An 18,774-nucleotide genomic window follows, 5' to 3' on the forward strand; every position below is an offset into this window, starting at 1 on the left:
ACTCATCACTTCATGGAAATGTTTCCCCACACAGAGTTAGATTACCTAACGCAGTGAAATGTCATTGATGCTAGAAACATGCTTCAAAGTGGAAAATGATGGAAATACTCAGCAACATAGACAATATCTGGGAAGCAGGGAAGTTTGGTTTCACATTTCAGGCTGGCATCATTTCATTGAGCATCATCACCCAAATGACACAGTTCATTTTGCCAGTTTTGTGAACAAGAGACATGTAATATTTGAGAGCAGACTTAAGTGCCACTGCATCCATCTCTGTGGCAACTTTATATGGAATTCCCAATTTGTTGTTTTTTTTTGTTAATATAGGTAGTTAGATTGAGAGCTAAACGGCCTGTACTTTAACTCCAGGAATATTTTTGAGTGCACTTCAAAAAAGCCCCGAGCTTCAAATGTGTATTGATTAGAACTGACAGTGGAGCTACAGACAACAATATTATTTTATTTAGGTTATTATGATTGAATGCACTGTCTGACAGGGCAATAGAAGCAAGTTCAACAATAAATTTCAAATTGGAATATATTTAAGAAATAAACATTTGTATGGTTACAAGGAAAGAACAATGGCCAAGTTGGCCTGATGAGTTCCTTTAATGAGTCAGCACATGAACCAAATGATGGGCTGAATGGCCTCATATTTAATGTAAGACCAGAAGAGGAGTAGAGGCACTCAGACTTTCAGAGTGAAGACAGGTGAAGAAGTCAGGAAGCTGCTTCTGTCCAATTAATATTGAGGCTTAAAGGTTGAGCGAGCTAGGGCTTTTCTCATTGGAGCAAAGAAGGATAAGAGGGGATTTGATAGAAGTGTACAAGATGATGAGAGGCATAGATAGAGTGGGTAGCCAGAGACTTTTTCCCAGAGCAGAAATGACTATTACGAGGAGGCATAATTTTAAGGTGATTGGAGGAAGTTATAGGGGAGAGTCAGAGGTAGGTTCTTTACACAAAGTGGTGGGTGCATGGAATGTGCTGCTGGCATTGGTATTGGAGTCAGATATATTAGGGACGTTATGTGACTCTTGGACAGGCACATGGATGATAGTAAAATGTAGGATATGCAGGGTAGTTTGATCTTAAAGTAGGATAGTAGGTCAGCACAACATTGTGGGCCGAATGGCCTGTACAGTGCTGTCCTGTTGTCTGTTCTAATATCTTGTTAGCCTCCTTAAAAAGCTCATTAACAGGCCACGGAGGGCAAGAAAGGACATTTTCAATTTGTAACTCACTAAACCCTAACAGTCTGGTGCATGTTAGTGTATAGTTGTCAGGTTCAGAGCAGACACAATTGCTACGTTTTTATATGCTGAAACATTTGGAGACCTGGTTCCATTCAGCCACTCATATGAGTGTTGAAACTGCTGGCTTTATGCTGTATTCCTTTGGCAAGGCAGCACCAAGCCCTATCATGGCTGCCATCTGCTTATGCTGCTGTCATTCTACAGGCAACTCCTCATCATTAACTGGACTCCGCGTTCCCCTCCAGTCTAATTAAGACATTTACATTCAAAGATAACATGCAGACGACACAAATGCAACAATGGGTCACAAGCCAGAAATTATCCAGATGTCAGATCCTCAAATTAAAAATCAAGCCTCATGATTCGATTGCTCCATAAATCTAGCTCACACCAAATGCACATCCAATATTTTCCTTTTTACCCATTAGCTTTTCTGAGTAACATTTCCACTTAATACAAAGTTTAGTGATCTATGCATTGGATGCTCAGTCAACTCTAATTTATGAAAAGGAAATGTGTTTGACAATATTTTCAAGCCTGTTGAGAGTGAGAACGTGTGGAAGAGGGAATCCACTGGATGAAGTATAGTTGGATTTTTCAGAAAATATTTGATGTTGTGCCACACAAGAGGTTGTTACACAAAATTCATGCTAATAGGATTAGGGCAATATAATAACATGGATTGAGGACTGATTAACGGACAGAAAAGAGAGACTAGGGATAAACTGATTATCTTCAGATTGGCAAGGTATAAGGGTGCCATAAGGATCAGTACTGATGCCTCAGCTATTAACATTCTGTATCAATAAATTAGAACACGGAAAAGGTTTGCTGGTGATATCAAGTAGAAAGCTAAACAATAGGGAAGATGCAGAAAGGTTGAAAATGAATACACGTAAGTGGGCAAGTATTTTACAGATGGAATATCGTGTATGTAGAAATATGAAGTTGTCCATTTGGACAAAAAAATAGTTAAGCTGGAACACTGGGAGTTGTTTTTTAGAATTAATTTTATGGTTACAGACATTCACATGAGTACATTGAAAAGTTGGCATTATAAACATTCAGAAGAATCTGGTCATCCATAGATATGAAACACAGAAAGTTAACAGCCAGTTACAACAAGAAATTGGGAAGGAAAATGTTACATTAGTTTATTACAGCTGAATTGGAGTTTAAGAGTCAAGAGGTCTTCCAATAATTATATAGGTTCTGGAGGAGACCCCTCCTGGAGCAATGATACTATTTGATCTGCATATCTTGCCTTAGAGGGAGTGCAACTGTTCACTAGAATAATTCCTGGGAGTGGGGAATTGTCCTATGAGGAGAGAATCAGTAGACCACAGGTGTATATTCCCAACTGATTGAAAGAGTGAGAGATGGTGTAATTGAAACCTGTAAAATCTTTAAGAGTCTTGACAGCATAAATGCTAGGAGGCCAAGGTGAAATCTTCACTCAAAGGGATGCAAATCTTTGGAATGTTCTAACCCAGTGAGCTATGGAAGTTAAATTGAGGAGTATATTCATGACTGGGATTAACAGATTTTGGATTCTAAGGAAATCAAGTGAAATGTAGTCAAGGCATTAGAGTGGAAGTGACGTAATACCTCAGTCAGGATCTTATCAAATAGCAGAGCAGATTCAAAGGCATGTCTGATCTACTCAGGCTTTCATTTCTCGTGCTGTTATGTTCTATCTTTGTTGCTTGAGCAAAATCCTGCAACTTCCCACCTAAAAGTGCTGTGCAATTACCATCATTGCATGGATTACAATGGTTCAAAGAGAAGATCCATTATCTTCTCAATGTTAACAATGGATGGCCGATAATTGCCACGCTGGATAGTGGCACCCGTACTCCCAGAATGAATTGAAAACAAATTGCACCAAGAACTGTAAGCGGAAGAACAGATTAATATTTGAATCTAACCACATGGGAGGTCATACTTGAAATACTTCTTTTTATGGTGTAAGATCAGTTTATTGCACTGGTCAATAAATGCAAGATTCGTGCATGCCGCTTATGTTTGCATCTTGTTATTGTACTGCATGGTAGGTTCCAGATTGCTGTGAAGCCATGCTGCTAAGAGGGAACATTGCTGATGGGCTTCAGGTACATTTACAGTAGTCATGGCGTCTTCCATCCATTTCTATCTGGGTTGGATTTAATCCAGTGTCCAGATGCACAAGGCTATCGCTTTGCACCAACCAGCCTCCAATTAATGTGTTGTAGGATGGAGAGAGACACAAAATAAATTTTGAGAATGTTATGGAACATATTTATTTTTGGTTCCAACGGTGATTTTCTGCCAATGCAGGTAGACACAACAGAGCAGCTGAGGAGGATAACTCAGATGCGGCTGGTCCAGTATCAATACAAACCTGAGTTTGCTGCCACAGCTGGCATAGAGAGCACGTCTGAGACAGGTAAGCACCAACTGATTAGGAAGGGACAGAGCAATAATGCATTATGCATTCCACGATTACTCATGGAGTCACAGCTCTTGGCTCAATGCATTGAACTGGCTGGTCAAATATCTCCGGATTTTCTCTCTTATTCAAAAGTAACTGACTGAGAATAAGGAGTATATCATTCAGGCCAGGAAATAGTAGGGAACTTTTGAGGATAAAAGGATGATCTTCTGAGCTTTACAAACTGACCAAATTAGAAGTTAATACCTTAGTCTGTTGTGTGCTAGTTAATCACAACCACAGTCTCCTTTGCTTTGGCACCAAAAGGGATAAATAGGGATGGTTTCCACTCCTAATCACTCCTGCGGGAATGCTGTGTGAACATGCATGTTATTGTCACCGTAACGAAGCAAAAGTATCAATACCTTGAGAAGGAAAAATGGAACATAATCGATCATTAGCTGTTCAGCCGGAGTGCATCATTAGTGATGTCAGACCACATGGCCCTGAGATCTAAGGGAAGAAAGTTCTGATAGGGTTCTGCTACACCTTGTCTCTATACATTGTTCAGGAATTTCCATTCTTTTGCACCAGGTTGGTTTCTAGTCCATATCTGCCTTAAGCATCCAGAGCCTTATCATGTTATTTATACCAGCAGGAAGGTTGGGGGGTGATTGGGGGAAGTGGGGTAAGCAGATAATGTGATGGAATACAGCAGCCCGGTACCTGACCAGAAATCGGGAGAATGGCACAAGGTACATTGGTCAGTCAGAGAGCCCATGTAGAAAAGGAGGGCTGAATGGCCGCCTTCTTTGCTGCTAGAAATCTGTGCTTGTGGGTGAGGGTGTAACTGGAGTGAAACTGTTTAGCAAGTACCAGCACAATTCCCAATGTAACTCAGCCCTTCCTTGTGAGATATTGATACCAATACTGATTTGAATTTTGGCATCATTCTCTTTCCCCATCCTAATGTTTGTGAGTTAATACACGATGCAATTTCCCCTTCAGGTGTTATCGCACAAGAAGTGAAGGAAATTCTACCTGAGGCAGTGAAGGAGACTGGGGATGTGGTGTGTGCCAATGGAGAGACCATTGAGAACTTCTTGGTTGTTAATAAGGTAAAGTGGCCCCCCCTGCTGGTAGGGTCAAAAATAACTCACAACCTACTATTTTTTCTGTCCCCAGTAAGTAACATTTCCATGCTACCAAGTTTTAGCTAATTATAACTGCAGTGAAGTGCTGATAAAAACACGTGCAGACTCAGTTACAAACATGACAGAGCATCTTTATTTTCAATTAATTGTTCAATTAATTAATTAATCAATTAATTGTTTTAGCATTTACACTAATGTAAAAAATACCTTAAGTACTGACAGTCTGTGGAATCAGTAACAGTGTGGAATGCTCATTTGTGAAACAAGGCTAAATGGACCTGAATCGTAAAGGCATTGAGGTTACTTAACTTACCTTTAGAAGTGACTGTGCACAGAATATTTCCTTGAGGTAAAATAGATCAGAACAGAATTTGAATTGAATTGAAGTGAATTAATGTGATTGTCGCATACTCAGATGAGTACAGTGGAAACTTTCCAAGTCACCACTTATGACATCATCTTATGTACAAAGGTACCTAGGTACAGATCGTCCAATCCAAGTTCTTAGGAAAAAGAAATTAGAAAATAAAGAAATAAAAAGTTCAATATTGCAGATGGTAGGAATAAATTAGAAAACATAAGTAATATGTTGGCAAGAGCAAGTTTGATCCTTCTCCTCATGTGAATTTAACTTTACAATACCATTCTAATTGTTACAGCGTAGTACCTGATGGTTTTAATTTTCTTCTGGTCATCCTCCTTGTTCCATGCAGGAACGGATTTTCATGGAGAATGTGGGGGCTGTCAAGGAGCTTTGCAAGCTGACTGATAACCTCGAGACAAGAATCAATGAGTTAGAGACGTGGAGCCGGAAACTGGCCAAACTGAAGCGTCTGGATAGTATGAAGTCCACAGTCAGTGGAGGAACTCTCAGGTACAGGAATGCAGTCAGAGCACTGTGAGGTCAGGGGCAGAGGGGTACACTACCTACTGACCTCGACACAATATCATTCATGTTACTGTTTTCTCGATAGTAACATATTAACAAGTTAATGTCATCATTGTGAGAGTAGCAGGTCTTTTGCAAGAGTCCATACATAGTGCCCCTGCCTCTGAGCAAGAAGCCCTGGTTTGACTTACTGGCCATTTAATGAACAACTATGAGGTGGAGCAACAGCCTCCTTATCCTTCCAACTCTCCCTCACTGTGTCCAAAGATAAAAGGTGTGTGCGAAGATACAACATACACAAACAGTGTGAAACTTTTTAAGTACTGGCTACAATCACCACACATGAGCAATGACCAGGGTCAGAGCTTTTGAGCTGAAAAACTTTCATAAAAGACGGACATTATGCAAGAAACTACCAAACTTGGGAAGACTGAGTGAGAAAGTGGGAAAACTCTGGGGAGAAGTGATCAGGCAGCATAAAACTTGGGTTTCAAAAGTTGTCCAACTGAAGAAGACTGTTTTAAGGTAGGTGTCAAATGGTTAACGGAAGGAGAGACGATCTTCAGGGATGTGATTATTAGAGGCAAAAATATAGAGAGAGCTGAAAAATAGGTCTGCCAGTTATTTCTAGGAACTGGAGTACTCTCTTGTAATTTAACAGCCAGGCTTTGCATTCCCATTCAAAGATGATACATTCTGTGACTGGATGCAATCTGCTCCTCTAATTTCACCCTCGCAGGCTTCTTGACAGTCAGCCCAGATGCTCATGTATAATAATTATTCACACATCATGGTCTCTGCCTCTTGTGGTTTAAACACTGAGAACATGATGTGTGTGAGGCCAATTATCAACGACGCAAGTTGGACTGTTCAAAAGGTGATAACCTTAGCACTACCTATTGAGAATCTCACCATGCCAGTTGTGAAAAGTATAAAAGGTGGTGTTGCTCCAGACATCAAGATGTGTATCGAGATGCTTATCATGTAATTCTACCACTATCTGACCATTAACTATGTCATTCAAACCCCGATAAGATTCTGCCCAATGTTTCTAAGTTTTCTTTTCCTTAATATTGGAGGGTTGCCTTCAGTTCTTCTAAGACCTTAGAGGGAGAGCTTCCCTCCAACCAAACTGTTGGGAATACATATTGATATTTATGGCATATTTGGGGGAAATCCAGAGATTTGAACTATTTGGACATTCTCTGGTTTGGAAATGAAACCAACAGTTTAATATGCGCTGGGGTTATCTGCTATTTACTGGAAATCAAGTGACCTTGAAAACAAGTGATCAATACCTGGCAAACGATTGATACCATTTTGGCTCTGCTTCTGCTTAGCGGAAAGTTGTGACCTTCTCAAGTGTATCAAGCAATTGCATAGACTTCTTCACCACTAATTCTCAGCTACTGACACCATACAATACTCTTCATATTGTTGGGTTAGTGACTTAATGAGTCTGCAGAGGTATGTGAAATTTTATCAAAATACATCTTGTAGCTCGAACTTACATCTTCCACAAGACTAGACTGTGATGGTACATCACTTCCTGTTATAATCTATAATTAGAATTAACTAATTAACAACACAATATCCAATGGATACATCCCATTCCAGTGAGGAGGACCATATTTCCTTTGCAGGAAGATGCCTACCCCCAGTCCCACACTTCTGTCTGTCTCCAACCTGAGATGTCAATTAAAGGAGAGTGAAACACTGATTTGAGAGGCAGGCATACTAACCAGAATCTGCCAGTAGGAAAGCTAAAAGGGACACTGCTTTGTAATCCTTTGAAAAGTAAGTATATGATGCAGTGTCTGTGGGGATCATGGACTTATCTGGGAACGGGCAGAAGACTGGATGTGAGGAAAGTTAGATTATCCATGATCCTATTGAATGGCAGAGTCGGCTCCAGGGGCTGAATGGCCTACTCCTGCTCCTATTCCTTATGGTCTTACGGTGTTCTACAGTCTGCCTCATATGAGAGACAGAAGTGTAAGAATAACTGTGTTATATGAACGATTATTTCACATGCTTAGTATTTTGTTCTTCATTGTTTATTGGGAACACTCATGTTCTTCTGTTAAAATAACCTAGATAGGTGTTTGGTACAAGCATATTCAGTGTTTAACATGTTTTTATCCCTCTGGTGTACATTATCCTTGACATTTCTGTTGCTTTTGCTGTTGTCAATACAATCTTAATTGCTCAATAGAACATGTCTGTATCCTGTGGCTGTGCACGAAGGATGCTGTAGATTGGATCTTAGACATCAGTGACATAATTGGCAGCTGGGGCCTGTTGATCAAGGCTGCATCTCCATCCCCAGTACTTACGTGCTATGTGGCACTTACATTCAAGCATGTACATTTAAACAGGTTCGGGGAATGGAGAGATGGAGGGGGGTGAGAGGTGCCTGTTGGGGACACAGTAGCAGAGAGGAGAGGGGGTGATGGGAGAGTGGGAGGGAGCGTGGGTGAGGTGGTAGCCTCCCCATGCCCCCACCCCTGTCCCCCGCAACCTCCTGTCCTGCTAACCCCGTTCCCATAGCCTTATTCCTCGCCACTGAGCCCTGTTTCAAAATCACACTTTTTCTCTGCATGGTGCAGCTTTTGCAAAAGATTCCCCTACATAAGTTTTACTTAATGATGTAGTGGGTCTGAAATGGTGCCCTTGCAATGTCGTGGGTGTCAACGGACGCTGCCTTCCATCCAGCTGGCTGCAGCTAGGTATGTAGAAGTGGCCTAAGGCCTCCAACAAGTTTAGAGGGCATAGTGCTGGCTGGCACTGATGCACTGTGGCACAGTGCGCATCAGTTATTAGACCATCGACCCCAGAGTGTTCATTACAAAAGAATACACCTCTAATTGCATTCAACAAACATTTCTGTTTATTTTCAGCCAAACTGGCAGTCATTTTAGTCGAGCGGGAAGTGGACCACATAAGAAAAGACATCCAAAGGTTGGCAATAAGGTAAGGATATATAAGTAGGGTAGGAAGTTACTTTTTTCGGCCTATTTGACTTCAACTCTTCCTCAATCACTCTACGTTTTAGTATTTCCCTACTTGTTTGTTCAAATCCCACCACGGCAGCATGAGAAATTAAAATCATTTTTAAAATTAAAAGTGAGATTGAAAACCATCAGATTGTCATTAAAAATTCAATTGCTTTACTGATGTCATTTAAGGAAGAATATCCATCCAGCCCTGTAACACACCACGTAAGCTGCTTAATTGTATTAAGCAGGGTAACAAATGGGTAATAATTGCTGGTTTTGTCCATGATGCCTATCTTGAAAATGACTTTTTAAAAGGTATGCTGTTTTGCTTGCCAATTTTTTCTTTGTACCTCTGCCAATCCACTTTTATCAATACCTCCATATCTAGTTATGTCATATGTATACCAAATATATCTTAATCATTTTCAGTTCAATTCTAACGGCTCTAGAAATTATTTTTCATTGAAAATCGGTTCTGAGGCTAAATGAATCCTATTACAAATGAAAATTAAACTCAAATAAACCAGAAGAAGAATGAATTGTGGATGATGAACAGAATTTCTGGTGTTTTAAACTGAATTGACAACAAGTTCCTCTAAAAATGATTAATACCCTGCACCTCAGCGCCCCCCAACCCCTCTTCATTTTGATTTAATGAGTGAATGCATTAGTGTGCGTGACTATACAGGGCAGCATGGTCCCAGCTTCTTGATGTTTTGAATTTAGAACCATAGAATTCATACAGTGTGGAAACAGGCCATTCAGCCCAATGAGACGACACCGACCCTCTGAAGAACATCCCACCCAGACCCCTTCTCTATCCCTGTAACCCAGCACTTCCCATGGCTAATCCACTTAACCTACACATCTTTACCCATCATGGGTAATTTGGCATGATCAATCCACCTAAGCTGCACATCTTTGGACTGTGGGAGGAAACTGGAGTACCCGGAGGAAACCCACACAGACATAGGGAGAATATGCAAACTCCCACATGTCTGCTTGGTTTCAGCTGCATTACATGTCACCAGTAATTCATGTGATGAAAAGTAGTCCTCAGGTTTCTGGTGCTGAGAAAGAGTTGCCAGGAGCTAATATCCTTTGAAGCTGTACACCTCCACTTCACATGAATTAAACAATTGAAAACACGTAATCATAAAATAGTCTGTTGATTCTCAGTGCATGTAATTACACATGAAGCATGGAGAGTGTCTGGTGTCTAAGAGAACAAAACTAACTTTTTTTCAAGATTTTGTAAATGCTAATGGTATTTGGGATTATGTTTCAAGCTGCTGAAATCTCTTGTGCTTGATCGACACAGTCATAATTTGGAACAGGCTTTTCGAATTGCCTGTAATTATAATTTGGATGTATCCATAACATCGACAGTCTTCCAAAGGTAACCCTTGTGTGTCTCCATCCCCAGGCTCAGTCCAATCCAACGGACCATGGTTGCCTCAGCCACAGGTTCCTTCAGGGCACTATCATAGCTCTCGTTATAGTCATGGCTTTCAGGTAAGGATTAAGGCTATCCAGACGTAACCTGGTTCTTGCAATGTTCAGATCCAAGTATTTGCCTAAGGCCTGTCCTGTTAAATTATCCTGTGGTAGCCAGGATCAAAGAGGAGCCTCAACAAACGCTCAAATGTGTATATACTGTCCACTTCTGGTTTACTAGAAGACAATGCTCCAAAACTGTACAACTGTTGCAATTATTGTACATCGAACTTCTGTACTTCACACACCTTCTAATTTGATCATTATCACCTAGTAGCCTGCAGCATCTCATAGTCCAAGCTTGACAGCCCACATCCCAGCTCTGATACTACATCGGATTTCACCTCCCCATTCCAGTATGCCACAGGATCTCACACCTCAAGCCTGATATCACATGGGATCAAAAACTGGGAGAATTGTAAACTATGAGTGGACAGTACAGAATTTCAAAAGCGCTCACACATGGGTGGGATGGACTGATGGGTAACAGATGAAGTTCTATGCAGTGAAGTATGAGGTGATACATTTTGGCACAAAGAACATAGGAACACAACACAAAACAAGAGGTACTATTCTAAAAGGTGTGAGGGAACAGAGATTTGGGAAATGCTCCCTCTAAGATATACAGCCACACAACCATTCAGTGGGTCCTTGTGTATGGCCCTGGGAGGTCTACATTGCTGCAGGAAAGGTTAGAGGGGTCAAAGGATGTGGGTGTATGCATAAGTCATTAAAGATGGCAGTGCTGTTAATAAAGCAGGAGCAGAGGAGTAGTAATGTCACTGAACTAGTAACCCAAAACCCCAGGTTCTAATATTCTGGAGATATAAGCTCGAATCCCACCGGGTCAGATGTTAAAATTGGAATTCCACAAAAAATAAAACCCATCCAATTCACTAATGCCCTTACAAGAAGGAAATCTGCTGCCTTTACCTGGCCTGGCCTACATGTGCATTCAGGTCCACAGTTGACTCTGAACTGCCCTGTTTAGGGAAAGTTTACTGGGCTAATATCTGGAATGGATGGGGAAAGGTTGGAGAGGGTTGCAAGCAGTATAAGATCGCAAAGGTTGTTATGAACGTATGTAAGACACCGGCTGGATCTCAGCTGGAGTATTGTGTGCAGTTTTGGATACCACACTATAGAAAGGAAGTGAATGCACCAGAGAGACTACAGACAAAGTTTGAGATTGGTTCCAGGATACAATATTTCAGTTATGAAGAAAGATTGGAGATGTTGAAACTGTTTTCCTTGGAGAAGCAAAAGCTAAAAGGAAATTTTGAAAGAAGGGTTTCAAATTCGTGAGCGGTCAAGAGAGGGTAGATAGGGAGAAACTGTTACTGCTCATAAATGAATTGAAGAGCAGAGGACAGCATTTTAAAGTCTTTTGTAAAAGAAGCAAATGCAAGTAGAGAAATTACTTATTCATCCAATGAGGTGTTAGTGTCTGAAATTCACTGCCTGGAAATGTGGGGAGGCAGGTTCAACTGAAGCATTCGATAGTGAGGGCATTGCTTCTATTTATATCATTATTCAATATGCAGGGTAACTGGGATAAGGCAGTAGGAGATTGCAACTAATTCAAACTGCTCAGAGAGCCAAATGGCCAATTTCAATGGCATAAAAATTCAGAGAGGGCCCCGCTTCAAAATCTTAATATCGCAGGGAATATCATGCCACCAGCTCCATATCCTACAAGATCCCACATAACCATCTCAATCTTCCAAGTCCCATCTCATCATCCCACAGGATCTCATATCACCACATCAATGCCATTAATCTCCCTGCCACACAGGATTCCATATCTCAATCCTGACTTTCACTTTATTTTTTCTATGGACATGGGAAACACTAGGAAGACTAGTGTTTATTGTCCATCCCTAATTGCCCTTGAGAATGTTGTCGTGAGCCATGATGATGAGGTGCTGATGTCGAACTGGAGTGGGCAAGGTCAGACCAGGTTGTAGGCCAACCGATATATTTGAAAACACAATATTTCAGAGTCTCGCTCCTTCTTCAGGTGTTAACGAGAGAGGTAGCATCATACACAAAAGTTTTAAGTAAAAGATCAAAGGGTTACACCACTGATGAAGATGTACTAAACAAACCTAAGATGCTGTTAAATCCTTAATCAGTTAGAAGGTTTTAATTGATGAATATGTGTATGTAAATCCCTGAATTCCTTTCAAGTCATGGTCCTGAGAGAACTAAAGGTTTTATCAGTGTAAAGAAGAGGTGACATTTTAGGTCAGACAATGGAGACAATGTGAGGCCTTGTTTAGAAGCTGTTTGTGATTTGGTTTGGAGTCAGACTGGTTTTGTTTCTAAAGTGGGAATTTATAAAACACCACATCCACTGACTGTCTATAAATTGTGTGCCAACACAACACAAAGTAATTACACTTGGATGCTCCATCATATCAGGTAACAGGACCCTGTATGAGAACCTCTCTAGCTATGTCGAGGGCATCTTGAAATCCTTTGTACAGGGAACCCCCAGCTTCTGTTGCGACAGACTTCTTACAGAAACTCTGCACCCACGGACCAGTCAAACCAGGAACATTCCCAATAAACATTTTGGCACTCTACACCAGCATGCCCCACAACAATGGCATCACCGCAACATCCTCAGTACTCAATACCAACAACTGCCAATTTCCAGATGCCATCCTACAACTCATCTGCAACCAGTTCTTCATCCAGACACATGGAACAGCCATAGGGACCACATTTGCTTCCCAATATGCCAACATTTTCGTGCACAGATTTGAGCAAGACTTCTTTGCTGCACAGTACCTCTGACCATTGCTATACACCAGATAATTGACGACATTTTCTTACCTTGGACTCATGGTCAGGAATCACTGAAACAACGACATAACAATATCAACAAGTTTCATCCCACCATCAGACTTACCATAGGCTACTCTTTAGAATCAGTCTCATTCTTGGACACACACATTTTCATCAGGGACAGGCACCTCACGCCACTGCAAGCCCATGGAAAACCTCATGATGCTGCACTTCTCTGGCTTCCACCCTAAACATATTAAAACAGCCACCCCCTACAGACAAGCCCTGCGCATGCACAGGATCTGTTCGGATGAGGAGGAACATGATGGACACCTGAAGGTGTCAAAGGATGCCCTCAAAGGAATAGGATACGATGCTCAACTCATCAGTCGCCAGTTCTGACAAGCCACTGTGAAAAACTATAATGACCTCCTCAGGAGACAGACACATCTGACAGCGTACCCTTTGTCATCCAGTACTTTCCGGGAGTGGCAAAACTACACAATATCCTTGGCATCCCTCAATACGTTATCGATGATGATGAGCACCTCATCAAGATCTTCCCTATGCCTCCACTTAGCACCTTAAAACAGCCGCCAAACCTTAATCAAACCATTGTTTGCAGCAAGCCACCCAGCCTTCAGGGCAACATCGACTACAACACCGCACAACCCTGCCACAGCAACCTCTACAACGCATTTCAGATCTTCAATGTGGACACTACCATCACATGTGGGAACACCACCCACCACATGAATGGCAGATACTTATGTGACTAGGCAAACATTGTCCATCTCATACGCTGCAGGCAAGGACGACCTGAGACATGGGACATTGGCGAGACCATACAGACACTGCAACGGATGAATGGACACTGTACAACAATTGCCAGACAGGATTGTTCCCTCCCAGTGGGGGAGCACTTCAGCAGTCAAGGATATTCAGCCTTGGATCTTCGGATAAATGTCCTACAAGGCGGCCTTCAGGATACACAACAATGCTGATTTGCCAAGCAGAGGCTGGTAGCTAAGTACAGTACCCATGAGGACAGTCTAAACTGCAATCTTGGGTTCATGTCGCACTGCAGGTGACTCCACCATACTATAGCATCTACACTCTCTCTCTTTCTCTCACACACACTCTCTCACACTCTCTCTCTCCATCCCTCTGCCCTCTCTCTCTCACAGACACACACACACACACACACACACACTCACACACGAGAATCTGTGGGGTGAATTTGTATTTGCAGATACATTCTAGTTTGTTAAAAAAAGCACACAATTTATAGACAGTCAGTGAATGTGGTGTTTTATAAATTCCTGCTTTAGAAACAAAACCAGTCTGACTCCAAACTAAAACACAAACAGATTCTAAACAAGGTCTCATACCTAACATGCATTGTCAGACCTGAAATGTTACCTCTTCTTTATACAGATAAAACCTTTAGTTCTCTCAGGACTTGAAAGGAATTTGGGAATTTACATATACATATACATATTAATCAAATAAAACCTTCTAACTGATTAAGGATTTAACAGCATCTTAGGTTTGTTTAATACATCCTCATCAGTGGTGTGACTCTTTGATCTTTTACTTATAAATTCTGTGTCTGATGCTGCCTCTCTCACTAACACCTGAAAAAGGAGCGAGGGTCTGAAAGTTTGTGTTTTCAAATAAACATGTTGGACTATACCCTGGCATCGTATGATTTCTGATGTTGCAGTGAGTAGCATTCTTGGCATTAGCAGTCTAGTGGAGTAGGTACACCCACAGTGATATTGGGAATGGAATTCCTAGTGACAGTGAAGGACTGGTAATGTGTTTCCAAGACAAGGGCAATCGGGTGTGGCTTGCAGATTATGATGCACCCATGTGACTGCTGACCTTGTTTTTCCTAATGGTACACATTGTGGATTTGAAAACTTCCAATTCATGAATTTCTGTAGTACATTTCATATACAGTAGATACTGCAGCCACCGGTTACTAGAGTTTGAGGAAATGAATGTCTAAAGTACTGGAAAGATTGCGGTGTTATTTTGTTCTGGATGCAATTGAGCTTCTGGAGTACAGTTGAAACTGCATCTATCCAGGCAGGTGATGAGTATTCCTATAACAGCTGACTTGTGCCTTATATATTGTTGGGTAGGTTTTAGGGAGTCAGAAGGTGAAGTATTCACTGCAGAATTCCCAACTTCTAACCTAATTTTTTAGGCAGAGCCTATCATGCTGGTGCAGTTAAATTTCTGGTCAGTGGTAAACTCTCAGAATGATAATGGTTGACGATTCAGCAATTGTAATGTCAAGGGTTTTGGTTTTATTCTCTGCTGTTGAACGCCATCATTGCCTGACAGTTTTGTGTGTCACACATGTTGTTTGGCACTTCAGTCCAAGCCTGAAGATTGCCCAGCTCCATTGTTACTTCATAATCTGCGGAGTTGCAAAGTATAATGAACACTGTTCGTTGCTTATGAACATTTCTACTTGGTCCCACCTTTCTGTTTCATCAGTGTGAGTTGAACTTGAGAGTCCATTCCAGAAGTGAGGTCAAAAACTTGCTGTGACACTCAATAGAGCTTCAGCTTGTCTTGTTCAACTATTGAGAGAAGTTGGCCCCCTCTAAAACAATTTAACTTTCATTACCATTTTCTAAAAGCTATAATAGAGGGTTTTTTTCTGAGATATGTTAAAGACCTCTAGTGACAGGATCAATGAACTTCAATCTTGAGTCTTTGAAGTAAATTTGTGTTTTTTTTTCTTCATCAGTGTAATATCTATGTCAACACTCTATGTGCTGAACTTGCGCAATGATGACGGGACAGAAGCTGATGGGTGAGTGAATGGAACTTTGAGTCTCCAGAGCAGTGAGACATCTCCAGACTCTCTAGGCAGGAGACACATGAGGATCAGAAGCCCTAGAGAAACCAAGCTGAATTTTGCCCTTTATAGATTCACAATGTGCTTCAAGAGATTCACTGAAGATGTGATCAACTCAAAAATCCAAAGATATACCAGTTAGGTGGATTGACTATGCTAATTTGTCCATAATGTCCAGGGACATGCAGGCTTGTTGGATTCGCTATGGGAAGTGCAGGTTTAAAGGGATAGGGTTGGGAGTTGGATCTGGGTGGGATGCTCTTTGGTGGGTCGGTGTGGACTCAGTGGGCCCTGGCCTGCTACCAGACTGCAGAGATTCTGTGATTCAAAGTTGTTACCTTATATTGAAATCTTTTTATCCTATCAGTTTTAGAGCTTGATGATCTCCTAGATCCAGTTCTGTAATGTGTGTGAATGCAGAAATTAGCTAAGCTAAACCCTTGTTGTTACTAAATCAGACTCCCTGTAACTGTGTTAATTGATCAGGAAGCTGGTACAAACGTGCAGTGAGAATATCAATAGATTTGACTATTGAAACAAACATCCAGACAGCACTGTAATGATGAATTGATGTGCAGTCCACTACCACTCTTGTCTTATTGTATTCCCTTGTCTCCAGTACTTGACTTGTCCCTAACTCCAAGTCGCTGACTAGAGTAAAGCAAAATCACTGCCCTGGAACTCCACATTATTTTAGATGTGCATTAACTCTTCTTCTGCCTGTTTGTGCCTCTGTCTTTGCCTGCTTGCCTGTCTCTCTTTTTCACTCCCCCTGTATCTGTCTTCCTCTTCCCTCACTCAGTTAACCCCCCCATCACAGCCCTTCTCCTCCGCAACATTCTTCCTCTACTCCATCTCTTACCCCCTCTCTCTTCCTGTCTCAAACATTCATGTGTACACATCTATGCATCTACCATTGGTCGGCAACATGACTGCAGTCTGTATAAAGGTAAAATACTGTTGAATGCTGAAAAACTCAGCAGGTCTGGCAGCATCTGTTGAGAAATAAACAGAATTAATGTTCTGAGTTTGGTATGAATCTTTTTCAGAACTAGGGTTCTGTTTCTAAGATGGATGGAATATAACCATTTAGGAAGCTTTGTTTTAGCTCTATAAAGCCCTGGTTAGACTGCATCTTGAATGCTGCATCCAGTTCCAAGCACCACACCCTCAGAAAGCTCTCTTAGACTTGGAAGAAATCCTGTACAGATATACCAGAACGTTGCCAGAGCTCCAAGGATTAGATTATGAAGGAAGATGACATTAAATAGGTTTGCATTTCTGGAATGGAGTCGGCTAAGAGGTGATTTGATTGAGATTATTCCGATTTTGAAAAGTGACAGAATCGGGTGGACAGAAAGGTATTGTGCAGTTGGGGAAGTTAGGACAAGGAGACATGACCTTGAAATCACATCATTACAACATTGTCATTCAGGAAGGAAGGAAGGAAATGCTTTTTCAGGCAAAGGAGAGCTTTTTATGTGAATCTTTTCTACAAAAAGCAGTAGGTGGTAGCTCGTTTAGTGATTTTAAATGTGGAATTCGTAGACTTCTGCGAGATAAGGATATGGAGCCAAGGTGGATAATGGAGTGAGGATATAGATCAGCAATTATTTCATTGAATAACCATTTGGACTGAAAAGGTTGCATTGCCTCCAAACTTTCCATTGTTTATCGTAAGTATGTACCTGAGTAGAACCTATCTCTTCCTTTCCTTTCCTTTCCTTTTCTAGACCCATATTTATCTCTGTTTTATATATTCATCACCGTGGAAGAGATTTAACAGATTTGAGGGCATCGCTGAATATATTATTGTTTAACAGAAAGTGGGATCGAGTTTGAGGTTGGCGGTCACGCTGCATGTGATATTTGTGAAAATGTGACTTCTCCAACTCAGGTTCTGTTCCATGACTTAGGCACGTAATTTGGACTGACACTTGAGCTCACTACTGACGGTTGGCAATGCTTTGGCTATATTAAACTTTAAGCACTTGTGGATTTCAGTAGATATTGAAGGATACTGTAACTGAGGTGCTAGGAAGCACATTGGTTCAGTGGTTAGCACTGCTGCCTCACAGCACCAGGAACCTGTGTTCGATTCCAACCTCGGGTGACAGTCTGTGTGGAGTTTGCACATTCTCCCTGAGCGGGTTTGCTCTGGGTGCTCCGATTTCCTCCCTCAGTCCAAAGATGTGCAGGTTAGGTGGATTGGCCATGCTAAATTGCCCATAGTGTTCATGAATGTGTAGATTAGGTGAGTTATAGGGGGATTGGTCTGGGTGGGTTGCTCCAAGGGGCGGTGTAGATTTGATGGGCCGAAGGGCCTGTTTCCACACTGTAGGGATTCTATGATCTATGAATTCACCAGGAGTCCTAGACATGTGCTCAGTAACAAGAAGCATCAAAAGTGGCTTTATTGCTGATTTTCCCCTTGAATCATGTTACATCTTACTGTGTGCAGGATGATTTGCGCTATTTTTACATGAGTCACCAAATTTCAACTTTATCTCTGAAATACCTAAATGCAAGTGATTCTTTCAGTTCTTCCCAACGAAAGCAAGCCAAAGCCTTCTGTAGGGAGACTTCCTCTTCAGAATTTGTCTTATATACATGACAAAACTGTCTGAGGAAGGGTCACTGAACCCGAAACTCTGATTTTCTCCTTCACAGATGCTGCAAGACTTGCTGAGTTTTTCATGCAACTTCTGTTTTTGTTCCTGATTTAGAGCATCCGTAGTTCTTTCAGTTTTTATTTAGTGCCAAACTGTCTCACCTGGTGCCACCTCACTTATCTCAGAATCAGCATACTGCTTCTGCCCATCAGGATACTGTCTCTCCGATATTTTAAAGTGACCTTCTTACAGATCTGAATTGGAATTATGGGCTTCAGGTATC

At 41.4% G+C, this 18,774-nt stretch overlaps 1 protein-coding gene across 11 annotated transcripts in view; it reads left to right on the top strand.

The window, feature by feature from the left end:
- Window positions 1–18,774, top strand: part of myrf (myelin regulatory factor) — a 232,156-nt gene that overhangs the window by 193,679 nt on the left and 19,703 nt on the right. For all 11 annotated transcript variants that reach the window (XM_059652005.1, XM_059652001.1, XM_048545342.2 and 8 more), the window contains 6 exons: window positions 3,576–3,684; window positions 4,678–4,787; window positions 5,537–5,697; window positions 8,613–8,685; window positions 10,138–10,226; window positions 15,769–15,834. In XM_059652005.1, the coding sequence (XP_059507988.1) occupies window positions 3,576–3,684; window positions 4,678–4,787; window positions 5,537–5,697; window positions 8,613–8,685; window positions 10,138–10,226; window positions 15,769–15,834 (608 nt within the window). The remainder of the gene's footprint in view (window positions 1–3,575; window positions 3,685–4,677; window positions 4,788–5,536; window positions 5,698–8,612; window positions 8,686–10,137; window positions 10,227–15,768; window positions 15,835–18,774) is intronic.

This window comes from Stegostoma tigrinum, chromosome 17 (assembly GCF_030684315.1).
Source record: "Stegostoma tigrinum isolate sSteTig4 chromosome 17, sSteTig4.hap1, whole genome shotgun sequence".
Taxonomy (NCBI): Eukaryota; Metazoa; Chordata; class Chondrichthyes; order Orectolobiformes; family Stegostomatidae; genus Stegostoma; species Stegostoma tigrinum.